The sequence below is a fragment of the Diospyros lotus genome, chromosome 14, assembly GCF_014633365.1.
Source record: "Diospyros lotus cultivar Yz01 chromosome 14, ASM1463336v1, whole genome shotgun sequence".
Taxonomy (NCBI): Eukaryota; Viridiplantae; Streptophyta; class Magnoliopsida; order Ericales; family Ebenaceae; genus Diospyros; species Diospyros lotus.
Window position 1 is genome coordinate 33,481,937 of NC_068351.1, and position 18,643 is coordinate 33,500,579.

Sequence of the window (18,643 nt, forward strand, 5' to 3'; positions counted from 1 at the left end):
TCTACAGGTATGGATCATCTGACTACGGTGTGACTTTTCATTTCATATATTATTTTTAACTGATTTAAGCGTCGGAATCCTCTTGGGGGATTAAAGGCCCCGCCCTTATAGGTACTTACTTCGAAGCAAACCTCGATGATCGATTTAGTATCATCAGAAATAATCTAATCGATACTTTTTAGTATCGAACTCATTCATGAATTGGATCGACATTTATGTTCAATACATCTCTCAAAATCATCACAAATTAACTAAAAAAATAATTAAATATAATATAATTTATAAAAATTCATCTATTTTATCATTTTTTTTTACGTGGCTTCTGTGTCTTTCATTTTTTTTAATTAAAAATGCGTTTTTGATATTTTTAAAATATTATAAAATAATACTAAAATATTTTTAAAATTATAAAACTAACCTAACTATATATGTATTTTTTAACGTTTTAAAAATACCGAAAGGCGACGCAAGAGGCCTTTCGTATCTCATTTTCATGCATCTGCTCGGCTTTACCGGCAAGGTTCACATTGAACAATCCACCCGCCCATGTCATATATATATGTATATGTAACCATGGAAGCTCGTCTCTTTCTCTCGCTCGCTCTCTTCTTCCTCTTTGTCTCTTCGTTTTGGAGTTCCAGAAGGGCAGCTTCAATGTCGGAAGAAAAAAGCAACCCAGCGCTGGATCCGGATCTGGACCAACCGGAGAATCCGGGGCTGGAGCTGGCCCAGTTCGCGGCGGGGTGCTTCTGGGGCGTGGAGCTGGCGTTCCAGCGGGTGGAGGGCGTGGTGAAGACGGAGGTAGGCTACTCTCAGGGCCACGCGCCGGACCCTGACTACCGGCTGGTCTGCACCGGCTCCACCAACCATGCCGAGGTCGTCCGGGTCCACTTCGACCCCGCCCTCTGCCACTACTCCAATCTTCTCTCCGTTTTCTGGTCCCGCCACGATCCCACCACTCTCAATCGCCAGGTAAATTAATCTCTCTCTTCTGTCGAACGGCCCGATTCTGTTCGCCAAAACGCCAGAATTAGGGTTTCTGGTTGAGGCGAATGGTCACAACTCATCTGAATTTTCCTGAAATTAGGAATGAAAATGGACCCAATACGAACTAGATTCATGTTTTACTCATAGCCGGTGGATAGTATATATATATTTACAAATTGCAAAACCAAGGATTGGTGACGAGATATCTGGTATTTTTGATGGAGTAGGGCGGCGACATCGGGACGCAGTACCGATCGGGAATATACTACTACAGTGAGGAGCAGGCTGGGCTGGCGAGAGAATCGAAAGAAGCGAAGCAACAGGAGCTGAAGGATCGGCTGGTGGTGACGGAGATCCTTCCGGCGAAGAGATTTTACAGGGCGGAGGAGTACCACCAGCAGTACTTGGAAAAGGGTGGCGGCCGCGGGGGCCTCAAACAGTCGGCGGCCAAGGGCTGCAATGACCCCATCCGATGCTACGGTTGACAAAGCCAAGTTCCCCCTTTTCCTTTAGTTATTATTACTATTAATATTAATATTTAATAGCCATAACCAGTGATCGATCGGTGCACCGAACTGAATAAAAAATCCGTCATGGTTAAGGAAAAAGTTATTTGTACTCCTGTTACAATTTAAATTATATAATATAGTTAAAATAATATTTTTTTATTTAAAATAATGAAACATATAACTAAAATATTTCTTATTTTAAGGCGATGAGACGACGCCAAACGATGAGATGTAAGGAATATTTTAATTATTTATACATATATATAATCTAAGGTATAATTCTTGATATACAAATAATATGTTCCGTTAAGCAAAATGCTATAAATAATATTAGGATGCAGAGATTGAACTGTAGTTTCTTGTAATTTAAGCACCTATAATACTTGGGTTCTCTTATTTCTATTTTATTACAAGTTTACATTTGTGTAGTTGATTAAAGATGTTATATATAAAAGACTCCATTTTCTATTAGAGTGGGATGTGACATAAAATTCAATTTAAGATTAAGTCTAATCAAATCTAAATGCATGTGTGTTTGAGAGGGTGTTCTTTTTGCATACGTCTTGAGAAGTATTTGAAATTTTAAAAATGCCCTTTTCTTGTGTTTGATTTTATGTTTCAATGATGGACCCTTTTTAAGTACCTAAAGGAAACCTTAGAGTAATCTAAATTTAAGATTAAGGTTTGAAGGATCAGGTATGCTTGAAAGTTTGCTTCAAAATAACCAAAATAAAAGTAATATTAAAGAGCAATGATGATCATCAGTACAGGTGGTAGTCACATAACAGTATTTAATCGACATTACAATAAAATTTATTGAGTGTCCTTTTATCTTTTCAATCAAATATTGCCACGTGGTTACCACATATACTAATGATTGTCATTAATCATGCCCTCTAACATTACTCCCAAAACAAGTACCAAGGCGAGTCTAAGTCGAAACTCATATCTAGCTTACTTATCTATCTTGTTAAATTCATATGTTAATAATATTTTAATAATGATGTTGATAATAACATATTAATGCAAAATTTTAATTAAATATCAAATATTTTAGGGATCCCTTAGGTAATATTCAAGTAAATTCATAACTACTTGAATAAGAGACTTACTGGTATTTGGGTGAATGGAAAGTAGAAAAAAATTATTTTAATTATCTTTCAAACCGACATTGAAGTTAACTTGTATTAGTTATCAAGTAGAACATATTTGGGTTTACTTAAATAGAGTATTCAAATAAGTTTGGTAAGACTTCAATCGAGTATCAACTTTTTAATCTTAGACATCTATGTAAATTATTTAAGTGTTCAATTTTTTTTGACTATTTAAATAAAAATTCGAATGAATCATATTGTCCAATTGATTGGAAACAATGTGTTAAAATATCAAAGCTTTTATGTCTTTGTCTCAAATTGAGTTGATGATTTGCTCAATCGAACTATAGGCCAATTATAAAATATAAAATATTTGATCTAAGACAACAATCAAGTAGGCCAAGTATCCATTCGAATACTTTGAAAACAGTTGAGAGAAGATTCTTGCATCTCTTTAACTAATCGATTGTAAAGATTTATATGCTTGAGTGATAACATGACAATTTGAATATCAAAAAGTGCTCAATCAACTGTTCGTTCTAAAAACTCATTTGAAATCAATTGGAATCTATCAGTTGTTTGAATAATGTTATACATCTAATCGAGTATGTAGAATAACCCAGTCGAGTGAATTAGGATGAAGTGAGAGTTGGCCTCTATAGTCTATCAAATAATCGATTAACTATTATGCTATCTCGAGTATGTGACTAATAAATTGATTATTTTTATTTTTTACTCAATTATCTTCTTGTTGAAATTTAAATTTGAAGTCGTTGCTTGTGCTTTTAATGCTCTCAAAATTATTTTTTAGATGATTATTAGTTTATTAAATGTTATTTGAAAAATGTTAGATAAAAATGTATCAAAAATTGAATTTATGAAACATTTACGATCGTTGGAATGAGAATGTCTCCCTAGAGAACATATTTATTCTTCTCACCATTGGGTAAGAATTGTAGTGCAATCAAAACAAGCAGCTACAAAGGAGAAGAAGAGAAGGAGATAAACACTTACACAAAGCCTCATACTTACTAATCTCTAAGCTATTCTCCAAGCATTTCAAAGAGCTATCAAAAGATACATCATTAGTTACAAGCAAAAAGAGAGAGAGAGAGAGCACCTACATTTCCTATCTTTATTTCTCTCTAAGTTAGGAGAAGTCTCTTTGCATTGTGAGCTTATTGCTAGTTTCTCTTGTTGTTACAAACCTTCTTCATCTGGAAAAAGTTGTTGGTTTCGCTTGATTTAAGAAAAGATAGTAGTTTTGGTTTCACCTTGAAAAATTGTGTAAAAAAGGTTTTAGTTGATCCGTTTAAAAGTTATATAGCAAGTTGTGTGATTTAAAAACCATTGGTAAGAAATCAAGGTACGTGAAATAGACAATGGAGTCGAACCACTATATATCATTGTGTGTTGTAATTTTTAATTCATTTATATTTCAATTTTAGTTAACTTTTAATTTTTATTTTTGAACAAAAGCTTAATTCATCTTCTCTCTTAAGTTAACCGTGTCTATCACATCCAAATGATCAAATTTGATCATCCATATGGATCATCCATATGGTCTATCCTAACCCTTTAGTCTCGATATATAAAGACTATATCCTATGATTTATTATATACGAACATTATTATTATATTATTTCGAGTATAGTGTTTGACTTGAGGATAGAATGATCCATTGGGAGACCAAACCTTGCCCTATCTTTTTTCTTTTAGGAGGTAGTTTAGACAAGTTTGAACTTAAGGATCACTTAGACAACCTCAGAATTAGAAAGAACTTGAAGAGAGTTCAAGTATATCACGAGGTGGTCATCAATTTTAATGTTAAAAACTAAAACATAAAACAATATTTCTAATAATTTTGTGTATTAAATTTATTTTAACCTTTTTCTCCACCTGTTTCCTTCTCCTCATGTATGCTCAGCGAAGGTGAAAGAAAGAAGAAAATAAAAAGAAGGGAAATCCCTGTTGAATTAGGGTTCACACTATGGTTGAATTAGGGTTAAATCGAATTTTATTTTTATTAAATAAATACTTAATGATTAAAATTTAGATAAAAAAAATCAAATAATATTATAATATACTTTATTAAGTAACATTTTATTTACAAATCAACAATTACAAAAAATGTTCATATATATGTCACACAACATTCAAAATTACATATCATTATAAATATTTTTATTGGGTTGTTCTTTATCTTGAATAAGATTTGAACAAACAAACTTATAGATGATCTAAAGAGTTAACATCAATTCCTTTTAGATTTTTAAATTATTGTTATATTTTGATAATTAAAATATGGAAAATGTACCCCCCCCAAAAATGGTTGATTGAACCAAAAGGGTTTTGGATTCAATTGGCAGCGGTTGGTTCATCCATTCATTTGATTAGTTGACTAAAGAGAGTTCATCTTGCTTTATGATGTGTAATGGGTTAAAATCCATATTAAACTAAGACTCATTTTAAAAAAAAAAAATTTAAAAAGACAAATGAAACAAATAAGGAAAGCCACAAAAGGCCTATGAAACTCAAAGGTCCCAAGAGACCCTTTTGGTGAAAGACTTGGAGTTACACTTATTGATCTAAGTGTGTACGCTTAGTTTTTTGGAGACCTTCTTCTCAAAATATCTATAAAGATAAACATGTATATTATTATCTCTATAATTTTTTTTTTTATAAGTCGGAAGCTAGTCCTAAGATGGTTAGGGACTCTTATCACTCTAAATATGAGCAAAATATTACACAAAATTCCTTACAAGTTGTTTAGTTTTTTAGCAAATCTAACTTAAGGATAGGAAAGTTTACACGGTGAATACAGCGCCTTTTGACAAACGTTTTCTTGTGTGCATAATCTTGATGAGTTAGAGATGATTTATGGACTTATACATTTATTATTGTATATATCTAGGGATAACACTCTAAAACCTAGATGGTCTATAGATGTAGAATTTATATAATGAGTTTATATGGTTAAACCAACGATCATTGGTTTTTGGGTCAAAGACAGACACTGTAGTCAGCTTTCACTTTTAGGGCTTATTTTCACTACATGTTGTCACATTCTGTCCCAATTTTACCCAATGGAAGTTTGGATTAGGGAAAAAAAAAGAGAGACCTTTTTGGTGTTGTATACTATGTAAATTAGAGGATTCTAGAAAGTTTTAGAATGTTCCGTAATTTCCTAAAACATTTTAGAATGTTCTAGAAGACTCTAGAAATGTGTAGACTAGTCTAGAAAAGTCTAGATTAGTTTGGAAGGTTCTAAATCACCATCGAACCTTATAGTATTGTAAAATATTCTAAAATATGGTAGATGTGAGAGAAACTTCTAGAAGAGTTATAACCACCGTAAGATCAAATTGATTTTCACCATCTATTGAGGAGGTGAAAGGCTATAAATAAGAGCAAGCAATCCTTTGTAAGCATGAAGCCAAATTAGAACCCTTGTAAAGTCTTCTTTAAAATAATATAAGTCCTTTGCTTTCCAAGTTTCCTTTCAAGTATTCTTGCTTTGTTTCCACATTCCCTCTTACTTTCTAAAGTTCCGTAGCTATTTTTATAGTTTGTTTTGAGAATAGATTGACTTAATCGTAACAGATTGTGAGCAAGTGATACACGGTCGTTGGGAAAAATACAAGCCGTGACAATGTACATGCACTATCTTTTTAGTTAGCAGCTTATTGACATGATTGATATTTACTTCAAAAGTAACTGTCCCTTAATGATTACTCTAAAAATCCAAATAACTGCTCTCAGAATGAATGAGCTCATGTTCTTAAGGAGAGTGATCAACAGTTGAATAGACCACTTCAACTCCATCTGATGAGGGACTGAATTTACCATTAAACCTTTTCTTGTTTGGTGGGCCCTACTAACCAAGTTAGGACTGAATTTACCATTAACCCTTTTTTGCTTGCTGGATGCACCATTTCCCTTCCTACTACAACTGAGTGCCCGAGTCCAGGAAACACACACTTGCCAAGATTCCTGATCCCAGCCAGTACAAGGAACTTAGATAAACTGACTGTACAGATTCACTTGATTTTGAAAACAAAGCTATACTAATTACAAGCATCAGCTAAATATACAAAACACATAAAAGAATCAGCAATGTGTTCCCCACTGCCAAAGAGCCACAGAAGTCGTTGATAATAATACAGTGAAGAAGGAAAAGGAAGCAGAGTTGAAATGCTTTGCTGAAACACTATCATAAGACTAACAACTGATGGCTCCTTCACTGATCAAAGCTTCCGATGGTAACAGATGAGCAAACCCTTCTTTCGATATCTTGAGGGCGGAATTCAGACTTCTCTCGGAGCAGAGCAAGAAAAATTCGTTGTCAGCAAAAGCCTTTTTTAGGGCTACGCTTAAAATTTCATGAGATCTTCAGCAAGAATGGCCAGACATGACAGCATTCTATGTACAGAAAATGGCACCAGAACTGGTAAATTAACAGTAAGATCGACCAATTATGTCCATGTACAAATAACTCCATTCTTGTCTGCAGAGGCTAGAGGTTTTCCAAGACCACTCCATGAACAGCATAGAACAGAGGCAGTATGTTCCTTGAGGGTGCTTACTGTGTTTGTTTTTGACACGGGCCATATGTAGACAGATCCATCAGCAGATCCAGCTGCGACATAATTATCGTCTGCACTAAGGCATGATCGGCTCCAGTTAGATGCCACTCTGTTTCCACTAGCTCTTAGTGTGCCACAAACTTCCAGAGAACGCACGTCAAACAGATTGTGCAAGTTGTCTCTCCCACTTGTCAATATTATGTTTCCATTTCGAGAAAGAGAGATTGAAGTAACAGCCTGTGAATGGGCAGCGACTTCACTGAGGGGCTTTCCCGTCTGAATATCCCACAACCGAAGATTCCCATCAACATGACCTGACAAAATTGTCTGTCCATCAGCACTAAAACATAGGGCATTGCAGTTGCTGTGGAAGATTATTGTGTTAATACAGTAACCTTTCTTTAGATCCCAGACTTTTATGGTACGATCATAAGCTGCACTTACAACATGGCGACTGGAGACTTTGCTCACATCTACAGCACAGACTTTATCGATATGTCCTGTCAGAGTATGATTCATTCGACCAGAACTCACATCCCATACAAACAAGTTGTTTGAACTGCTAGCAGCAATTATGGATCTGTTATCTTGAGTAATTGCAAGATCAAGAACAGAGCCCAGGCAACCATAAAGAGTGCTACCAAGTGACCCAGTGTTTGTATCCCACAATTTGACAGTCTTATCCTGTCCTCCACTAATCAATTTCCCGGTATTGTATTCAAAAAGTATAGCAGCGCACCCACCTTCATGGGCAGACATCTTGTGCTTGTATGCAGTAGGAACTGGAGACTCCACATAGTACTCACCACCTTCACTACGGCGTACTACACCATCAACTTGCTGTCTTGCAAGTTGCTCTAATCCACTTGCCTTGAGACGTTCAAGCATATCTTCATAAAGTGCATTAGCCTGATGTAATGGGAGTGAAACGATAGTTAGCTAATAAATAGTAGTAGGTATAACATCTAGAAACTTGAAAATCTGGACTTTTACGAAAGTCAGAGAAAATAAATGAGGACAACCACTTGATTTCAAGATTGCAAAACAACTAAGATTGAAATATTGACCTAGGACCACTCCAAGGGTTCACAACCCCCAAACTTCCCCCCCACCCCCCCCCCCCCCCCAAAAAAAAAAAAAAATCTTAACAAGCACTTCTTCAGATCTCTGTGTGTGTGTGTGTGGCATTTATCAGGTTTTAATTCAAAAATATAAAAAAATCTCTACCCATAAAAGCTGATAAGAAGTACTACTTCAGATCTCTCTCTCTCTCTCTCTGCACCATTTATCAAGTTTTAATTCAAAAGTTTAAAAAAAATCGCTGCCCATATAAACTGATAACAAACACTTCCTCAGATCTCTCTCTCTCTGATTCGAAGACAACTTTCTAATGATTCCACTCCTCGTACTTAAACATAATTGAACAACTGAGAGAGATAGAGACTTAATAACCTCTCAGGGTAATCACACAGCCCATAAACACTTTAGAATAGAACAAGTGATGAATATTCTGATTGGCAATTCAACAATTAATTTAGTCCCTAGAAGAGACATCTAGGATTTCTTTACGCAGGAAGTTTCCAGGATGCTTATGGCCTTTTGTGTGTGTGCACGCACATGCATGCATGTGGGGTTCATAACATGGGCCCATCATTAAGGTATATTTAAACTACCATGCCATGGAAGAGTTACAATAGTGAACTTTTTTAACATGCAGACAAGGAAGTTATTAGGTATTGAACAAAATCAAGCTAACCACAAGGTTCAAAAAGTCACTTATCTGTACATCAACAAACCAAAAGGATATAAACTAAATAAAATGATCTCTAAACATATTGCAAAGTATTTATTTGGTAACAAACATAACAAAACACCCTCTAAAAGTTTTCGGTAAAGATATGATCTGAAGAAACTCTACTTAAACCAGATGAGGTAGTTCCTTCCTTCCAAGATTAACAGTTATAGTAGATATCTGCGTATGTTAGTAAGGATTAGACATCAACAGAAAAAGAATAATTTCCATTTCTACGATTTATTGAGGGAAGAATAAGAAGAGAGAGAGAAGGGGGGGGGGGGGGGGGGGGGGGGCCTTCATCCGACAATATCTTTGAATTTAATAACATATAATAGGATAGGATAGTTTCTCCATTTTTGTCAAATGGCTATAAGACCATCATTGGTGTATGCTCAAAATGGCAGTTAAATACCATCATGTGCAAATCTGCCAGCAAACAAGACCGCTCGCAAACGACTCAAAGTTTAGTTTGACTAGGATTCATTCAAACTCGTTTATTTAGTTGAATAAATAAGCTTGACCTTGAGAAATGAGCTTGAGCTTTAAGGTGCTCAACTCATTTGGGCTCATTAACAAGCTCGTTTGTGGTTTGTTGTAGGCTTGCTTGGGGCATGTTTTGAAATAATGTGTTTCTATAATTGAAATTCTCTTTTGTTATATTATTTATATTATTCAATATTAAATACATATTGAAATGCACTAATTTTATATGCTTATATAAATAAACCTGAAATCAAGCTTATACTGATCTTTAAATTAGGGTACATTGACCATACACCCCCCTAAACTTCAGTCTTTTAACTCCAACACCCCTAAACTTTAAAATTCACCCAATTAGTCTTAACTTTCCAAAATTAGTCTTTGAGCCTTTGGCTTGGGCACCCCTTAGACTTATTTTTAGCCAAATCGGTCCTTGAACTTTCTTGAAAAGGCCATGACACCCCTTATGTAAGAAATGAAGTTAATTAAATATGCAGAAAGGACAATTTTAATTTCATTTAGTTTTAATTAATGTCATTTCTTATGGAGGGGGTGTCTTAGCCATTTTGAGAAAATTTAGAGACTGATTTGACAAAAAATAAAGTTCAAGGGGTGTATGGTCAATTTACTCAATACCGTTAGCAACAGAAGGAGGTGCCATGGCTAATTTTGAAAAGTTCAGGCACTAATTGGGAAAATTTTAAAGTTCTGGGGGTGTCAAGCTAGAAGGGTGAACGTTTAGGGGTGTATGGTCAATCTACCCTTAAATTTAAAAACTTGTGAAAAGGCTCTATGCAGCTCGCCTAAAGCTTATTTGAAGCTCATTTAATATAAATGAGCTAAGCCCAAGCTTGAGCTCAATAAGCTTCTAAATAAACAAGGCCCAAGCCTCATTTTTTTAGCTTGACTCCAGCTCAGGCTTGGGCTGTAGCCTAATAAAATTCTAAACAAACAAGCTAGAACTTTTATAGTCTCAACTCATTTGCAGCCCTACGCAAAATATGAATGTAGCCGAATTCAAAATGTTATGATGGAACTACATCTTTACAAAAAAAGACAAAATAAAAAATAAAATTATATGCAATAAGGTTGACATGACATCTATTAAAAATAATATGCAAAGGTCACATTAAAATAGATTGGACATATGAGAAGAAGACCAATAGACGCACTTATGAGGTGAGTGGATAAAATGGAGGAAACATATAACACAAGAGGGAGAGGAAGATCAAAGAAGACTTGGTGGAAATCCTTACATGACATAGCCTTACAAGGACATGATCATGAATAGTGATGGCTAGAGGTCTTGAATTCATGTGGCCAACCTACCCAACCCTAATTAATGGGATTAAGGTTTGTTATTGTAGTAGTTCCTCAACGAATGATTCAAAAAGAAAACACTGTGAACAATTTTTTTTTTTTTTGGGGGGGGAGCCTCCCTATCAATAGTTGTGTAGTGTGTAGAATAAAAATTCTAGATAGAAAAAATATTGATTGGAAAATTACCGATTTGTCCTAGAAATCAAGTTAATAGTTGCAACAAGATCAACACCAAAAGAAAAAGAAAAAATTTCTAATGCCAACACTAGTAAGTATCAACTAATCAATAAACTTGACATAAACATTTGCTCGACAATCTGTCATAGAAATGATAACAAATATCGTGATCCACCAATTTGGTAATTGCTAAGGGATCACTGGGGCAAGCATAGCATTTTTCTTAAGCTTTTTTAGCCTTTTTCCCCCTTTTTTAATTCAAGGTGTTTGAAAACGAGTTACCTTTTTAGCTTTTTAACATTTTAAGCATAAACAAGTACAAAAGCAGAAGGCTTAAACATTCTGATCTTTTTTGCTCATTGGCACAGGTAGAGCGTGCCCATTTCAGGAAATATATTTGTCACCTTTGCATCACTTAAAAATATAAAATGTCAAATTGCGCTTTTAAATCTAAATATTTTATTGAAAAAAAAAGGGTTAGTAAAAAGAAACTATTTTGATTATTACTAAATAACCAACTAAGTTTTTCTGACTACTAGCAACACTAAGATTGCTTGTTTGTGATTGGGGTAGGTTACAAATTCAACTTGTGAAAAAAACCACTTTACAAATCAAGGGTAAGGCTGATAGAAGACACAAACATTTCCTACTCTTGCAAAGCGGGTATTGGGGAGCCTTGCACACTCAAAACTTGTGATGACCCTAGATTTATTATAATTAATAAATAATATGTTTTCTAAATAATTTCATTTTCCCCATATTTTTCCCATTAACCAACCAGATTACAAGACCTTTATCTTATTATGTGGGGTTGACTACATGAATTTTAGCTTTTCATTCATTTTATCCATAACCTTATCTTTGTAAGACCCATATAACAAACCTAAATGTCTCCCAGCAAGTTTCTTTTTGTCTTTCTATACCTCTTTTGCTAACTACTTCCATCCCGTCCACTCTCTTCATAGGAGCCTCAATCAATTGAATATGCAACAAAAATTACAAAATTTGGAAATCCCATGGTTTCTTTCCGTCATCTAGATAATGACATGCATCCAAGATGAAACCAATTGGATAATAATCCATCCATCCATCCTCTTTTGCTAACTACTTCCAATCCATCCACACTCTTCATAGGAGCCTCAATCGATTGGATTGTTATACTACGAAAATTACTTACTTTGGATATCCCATGGTCTATCTTCATCGTCTAGTTAATGACATGCATCCAAGATGAAACCAATCAATCCCCTTTATAGATGACTTTGGGTGTTGTTTTGCCATATTAGGCCATTTCATGCTTGTTCCCATCCTTGACCATCATTAGATTAGGGTTTTCTTTCATGAAACATCTTGGTTTACTCACAAGGGTTCAACACTTCTTTTAGATCACATAAAACCATTTTTCTCAGTTCTGGAGCTAAGTTCCATAACCTGCGAGGTTGGGTTTCAAAACCTTGCAAACAAAATGTTGGCCAGAACATCAAGTTCCAAAACCTGGAATGCCATGTTTCTAAACCAGTAAGGCAGAATGTCTGCTGAAACCCCATGTTTTGAAGCCTACACTCTTCATCCGAAACTTGCTCCTGTCCATGCAAAAACAGTCTGTTTTCTCAATGAAATACCTCATCATTGAACCTTAATATCATTTTCAAACACCCCACATAATTTTTATGAAATAACTAACCTCTGTGCCACATTGGAACTCATTTTTGAAATTATAAAACCATTGGATTTTGGCCATCTCGTTCTTAACACCATTAAAATTAACAAATAAACATCCAATATTCAATACATTATTCAAAACACAAAAACCTTTCTCACACAGCTATAACCACATTACCACAGATCCATAAAGCCCCTAAAAACTCAAAACTATGGCTAGAATTTACATTCAATGTTCAAGAAAGCATATCAACAACAAAATATATGGGAGACTTCAAAATAAGCCATTCAATGGTATGGACTTCTAAATCATCCCTTGGCTGTCTCACAGCTCCCTTAGCCATCTGGAAAATGTTAAAGAATGAAGGGGATGAGCTATAAGAGCTCAGTGAGTTCACATGCACGCACACAATCCATGAATGCACCAAAACAATCCCAATAATCAGTTTCTCCCCCAAACAATTCCAAAGGCGGCAAAACCGACTCAATGGTTGACAAACCCCAGAACCACAGGGTGGTCCCTGCCCAAACACCAACTCAACGAGTCCAATGTCGTCTCGCCTTGAAACTCTTGCAAATAGGCCATAAAATAAAATTTGCATGCAATATCAAGGTTAGCTAAAAAATAACCATGCATTCACTCAATGCAATCATCAATGCCATGCCAACAATATGCCGTCTTGTTATGCACATGAATAAGGAGTAAAACTTACCAAAGCAAACTCGAAGCCAAGAAAAACTCTCTAAACAGTTTGCTCTTTGTTCCTACACAAGGTTTTTACCCAACAACATATATATATTAGACACCAACCATTGCTTAAGCTGTTGTTGGCTAAAGACTTAGTCATTCTACTTACCTTCAAAAAAATCCACCCAAATCAGTAGTTATTCCTTCCAAGAACAATGGCTCAACAAAAGAGCAGAGTCCTTGACTTCCTTCTAGCTTCCATGCACCAAAAGAAAGAGAACAAGTAGAAAATACAACCTCTACACATTTTTGGTCAGATGGCCATTTACCTCTACTTTTCAGCCCCTTTTCCCCACTTTAAGAGTGATTTTTCATCATTGTTTAAATGCTCTCTTATGCATGTATTTATATATTTTTCAAGCCTATAGCATTTTTTCCTCTATTTAAGCAAAAAATTCTCCTTTTTCAGGAGATCATCAGATGGTCAGCTTCAAGGAGGTGAGGGAGCAGGTTTTGCTCCCTACCAAGCCTCCATTTTCAATAGAGATCCCCCTTTTCAGGATATCTCCCTCACTTTCAAGTTATTCAGCTTTGGGAAGCCCCTTTCTCAATGGTCCTGTCTTTGCTTCCCATTTTCTTGCATGTCATTGACTCAAAAATTATATGCATATGCATGCCCTTTCCAAATGCTCAAAGCCATGCACACCCAAGGCCTCTGAAACATCCACAATGTCTCTCACACATAGTCCATTGAATCTTTACATAGTTGAGAAGACAGTGTTAATCATAGTTCGTTTAATTGATCTCATCATCCATAGTTTGTTCAATGTTTAACACCCCCCCCCCCCCCCCCCCCCCCCCAAAAAAAAAAAAAAAAATCCAGTCCAAAACCAACACTCTGAACTCCCTAAAATGTGGTTAAAAATCCATTAAATCATGTCTTTGATCTCATATACAATGCCCATCAAATGGGCTTTCAAATTCATGTCAAAACAAAATCTCAAAACTCAATTTTCAGGTTTCAAAGAAATAGGTTTTGAAACTTGCCTTCACATGTGTTACAACCCTTAGGTAGAACTCACCCTCAAAAGCTAGTTGTTAAGGAGAGGGTGCCCAAGAGGTTATAATCCCAACACTAGGAGCCTGAACTTCCAATGTGGGACAAGTCTCATACCATATAGTGGACCATAACATACCACCACGCTCCGCAGCCCGATGCCTACAACGGCAGGCTATGCACTAGCCACTGCTAGTCTCGGGAGAACACTGCAATGCCGACGTCACCTCCGTCGCCGCTCGCTTGCAATGGGATCCATGGGGTCAGCTCTGATACCATTGTTACAACCCTTGAGTAGAACTTACCCTCAAAAACTAGTTGTTAAGGGGAGACTGCCCAAGAGGTTATAAACCCCACACTAGGAGCCTGAACTTCCAATGTGGGACAAGTCTCATACCTTACAGTGGACCATAACAACATATTTCGGAGCCTAGCCTTAATTCTTCAGCTTCAAGAAGCAAAGTCTTAAAACCTGTCCCAACACGTTTCAAAACCTGGGTCCCTGTCAAACATTCTACTTGAGATGTCTTGACAACTGTACTTCTATGTTTCAAAACCTTATAACTTTTTTATGATATTTCAAAAACCTTCTACCCCATGTTTTGAAACATTGTACTGTAACTTCAAATTTTCTACTTTCCAATGCCAATATTCATCAAAAACTCACTTTTAAATATTTCAAAATAGGGAAACAAAAATATGGGTTGTTACAAGAACCCTTTTAACCCGCCAAGTTTTTCTTCTGAACAAGATCTTTTCTGTTTCTTTAAAAGTCAGCTTTTTTTTGCTTAAAAAAGCAACTTTGAAACAGCACTAAGACACAAATTTGATCTGTATATCTTTAGTCTCTTCCAAGAAATGCATCATATATCAATTGAAGATATTTTAACAAAGTACCTCATTCAGCCGTTCAGCATCCTGCATTTTTTGATACATCCACCGGTCAACCAACTTCTTGTTTTCAGCTTCAGCAATCTTTGCTCTCATGGACATCTCCTCAAGTTGTGCTCTCAGTTCCTGATTCTCTTCTATTAGCAATTCTAAAGATTTAGTCTTTTCTTCTAAAAGCACAGTGGTCTGAGTGCATTCATCCCTGAAGCATGTACATTTGTTTTATTCTCAATATCTTTCACCTTAGTGGATAAAATCTAAGGCAAAAAGGAAAAGGAAAGTAAAATAATAAACAAATTCTTACTTAAAAAAATGAAATATGAACTTATTTTTTGTTTGATGTGTCAAATAAAGTAATAGCATCAACCTTGCTTTTGTGAGCTCATTCTGTAAATCTGAAATTATGGCTTCTTTTTCCTGAACTAAAGCTTTTGAAGCTCTAGACTCAGCCACTTCTACCACGAGCTGCTCAGATAGTCGAGCTTGAGCTTTGTAACATTGCTGAAGTTCCAGTTCCAGATTTTCTGACTTCTCTTTCCATTCTGAGCCCTTAAAAACAAAACAAATTAGCTCAATCACAACAATCAGTGCAAAGAGTCAGGAAGACAAGTAACATCGTCAAATATTTCCATCTAGGTTCGAAACATATAGAGTTTAACCTTATCAACTGTATAAGCAGTAAGTATAACGTGGAAATCAAGTAAGCAATCATCACAATATCTGTGCCAAATGAAAGAGCTAGAAAAAACTATTCCATGAAAATAATGGTCAAACGGTTCAAGCAACATGCAACAACAACAGACTTTGTGTCGGTATTAACCAGATGAACAAACGCGGGATTGGAAAATACCCTTTAACAGAAACTTTGAAGGGAGAGACGAAAAATTTTAGAAGCATGATGTTTCACTGTTTCTGAACTTTGGAAGTCATATAGTAGTTCTCCAGACTTCAAGTGCAGGAGAAGTAGAAAAATGATCCTGACTTCCAAATTTGTTTTTCTTTAATGGTTCTGAGATTGATGACTACCAAAATAAAAGACATGACATATTATTGTTCAAGACTAAAATCTCAGTCATGCTTAAATTTACAAAATTGAAAGCAGTCAGTAAAAAATATGTGCTTCAAATGTCAACATCAACCATAACAACAATGGAAATAAGGAGCTTATGATAGATGAGTGGGCAGACAGAGAACTAAAAGAGAAATAATGCATCAATAACAGGATGTAATGGCAATAGTTGTACATAAGATAAGCTACCAAAGTAAAAAAATACAATTTTAAGATTGCTCTAAAAGTAGAAATTTGTCTAACATAGAACAGCTGGCCAGAAAACATGTGCAGTAAGTATCTAGAGAAGAAATGATAAAAGTACAAATACATCTACAAGAGGCTAATGCAAGCAACTTGGATTCTCAAAGAAAAAGGAAAATGAATTTAGTAATACTTGCATGCTTTCAACAGATAACACCTAACCAGAAAATGCCTATTTTCTTTACAAATATTTGTTGATCTTCATCTCATTTCTAAACCCATCAAAAGATACATTATTCAGCTTTTATTGATTCATTTTATTTCCATATCTTTTCCTTTCCTTTTCGTCTCCCTCTAGAAAGCGTACTTTCAAGCATAGCACAAATATAGTATTAACTAAGAGCGGACATGAGAAATTGCCAGTCAAGATGGTTATCCAGAATGAAGATAAGAAATGGAGTTGCTGATTTGGTGATGCAAAAAGAAAATTGTTACACAGGTTTAAAAAAAAAAATTGAAAACAGATTGTTAATTGGTCACTGGCAACTTTGAATGGCATTGTTCACCTCATACCTAATCAAGCATCAGCGTTAGCTTTTGTTCAGTGAATTTACACATCCATCTTCAAATAACAGGATCAGCATTACCACCATACAACCCGTCTCCACAGAATAATAAAAAACCTTTTGCACGCAATATGGAAAGAGAAATTTGAAATTCTCACTGCAACCAAAAACACTCGTTCAAGTCTCAAATTCAGAACAACTTCATTGCACTTGACAACTTAATCCCAAGTGAAATTCTCGGCCCAGCGTATAGGTTCAGAAACAGAAACAGCCTCCAATTTCACCTTTCTAGAAAGTGGAAACTAGAAAAAACTGCTCGATTTACCAACTAAGACACAAAAACTCTATACTAAAGAGGTATACATATGTACATACCTGAGAAGAAATAGGGCGAGAAAGAGCGATCATAGCCGGAGCATGAGCTCCCTCTTCGAGTAAATGCCGCTTCCGCAAAGCCTTGAGAGCGTGGTTGATTGCATCCATCGCAACTTCCTCTTGCGACCTTAAAAATTTCATTCCCATCATCAACAAAATTCACATAGATATATCTACCGTAACACCGAATTACAGCCAAAGAACGGAGAAATTGAAGCCTGTAATGGCTTACATATTGATCGAATCGGAGTGCGCCTGAGCAAATCGCTTGATTTCTAGGGTTTCTGAACCCAAATCGTCGGATCGTGAAATTGAGGATCTGGAGAGAAGATCGATTCAGGGGGAAATCAAACAATAGCATCGACCAATTCTTACGAAATACTTCAAACTCTGAAGTCACTTACAAACTATTTAGATTTTATTTTATTTTAAAAAATTACACTACCTTGAGCTTGACTTTGAGTTCAAGTTTGAGTTCGTGTTCTGTTTATGATGCACGAAAATGTCTCGGAGCTCATTGCAACATTTGCAAAATGTTTCGTCTTTGAAATATCAAAAAATATAAAAAATATTTTTGGGTTGTATTTTGTAATATTAAAAACTTATTTTTGTTTTTAATTTAAAATTTTTAATTTTTTCAAAATTTATTTAAATGTATTATAGGATTTATATTTTTTTAAATTAAATAATTATTTTTTATAATTTAATATATTAAAAATTATATGTACAAAAATGTCCTTACATTTTTTTTATTTATATATTTTTTATATTTTTATTTTTTAAAAAATCTTATTTTTTATTTCCGTTTCATATTGTTTCTCTTCAAGTTTTCTTTTGATCAAGAAAGAGCAATCTTGCCCCACGGGCGTAACACAGTTAGTTCTCAGGTAGAAAATTATATCTAAAGATGCAGGTTCGAGTTATGGCAGTTGCAGTGTGGGAGTTTCACCTTCTTATGGATACCATGCATTGTGCCTCTTATTTAGTGCGTTGTTGTGTACCGTGATTAATCCCTTTTACGTACGTGAAATAGTGTGAAAAATTCTTAAAGTGAGAGATTTCACTTTCTAGGCAAAAAGCAATCTTAACCATAACTATCATGATAAAATTTAGATTTCTCCAAGGATGGGCTTTTACTATTCTATACATATGAAAGACAACTAGTTAGATGCTTTAATATTGTTTTGTGGTGTATAAATAGGGT

General features: G+C 35.2%; 2 protein-coding genes across 4 annotated transcripts; one reads left to right on the top strand and one right to left on the bottom strand.

The window, feature by feature from the left end:
- The first annotated feature begins 558 nt into the window (after positions 1–558).
- Positions 559–1,645, top strand: LOC127789567 (peptide methionine sulfoxide reductase-like). Its single transcript, XM_052318489.1, has 2 exons — positions 559–972; positions 1,215–1,645. The coding sequence occupies exons 1-2, from the start codon at positions 574–576 to the stop codon at positions 1,470–1,472; spliced, it is 657 nt and encodes a 218-aa protein (XP_052174449.1). The 5' UTR covers positions 559–573; the 3' UTR covers positions 1,473–1,645.
- A 5,047-nt stretch (positions 1,646–6,692) lies between these two features.
- On the bottom strand, positions 6,693–17,950 carry LOC127790829 (autophagy-related protein 16-like). Of its 3 annotated transcripts, none has more exons than XM_052320532.1 (6): positions 17,885–17,950; positions 17,672–17,758; positions 17,440–17,566; positions 15,614–15,795; positions 15,253–15,448; positions 6,693–8,085 (listed from the first exon to the last, which is right to left on the bottom strand). In XM_052320532.1, coding segments are annotated over exons 2-6 (1,527 nt in total). In that variant the 5' UTR covers positions 17,674–17,758; positions 17,885–17,950; the 3' UTR covers positions 6,693–7,065. The 3 variants fall into 3 exon arrangements, with proteins under 3 accessions (XP_052176492.1, XP_052176491.1, XP_052176490.1); XM_052320531.1 differs by lacking the exon at positions 17,885–17,950 and having other exon boundaries at positions 6,693–7,490; positions 7,572–8,085; positions 15,614–15,788; positions 17,672–17,873; XM_052320530.1 differs by lacking the exon at positions 17,885–17,950 and having other exon boundaries at positions 15,614–15,788; positions 17,672–17,873.
- Between the last annotated feature and the right edge of the window lie 693 nt (positions 17,951–18,643).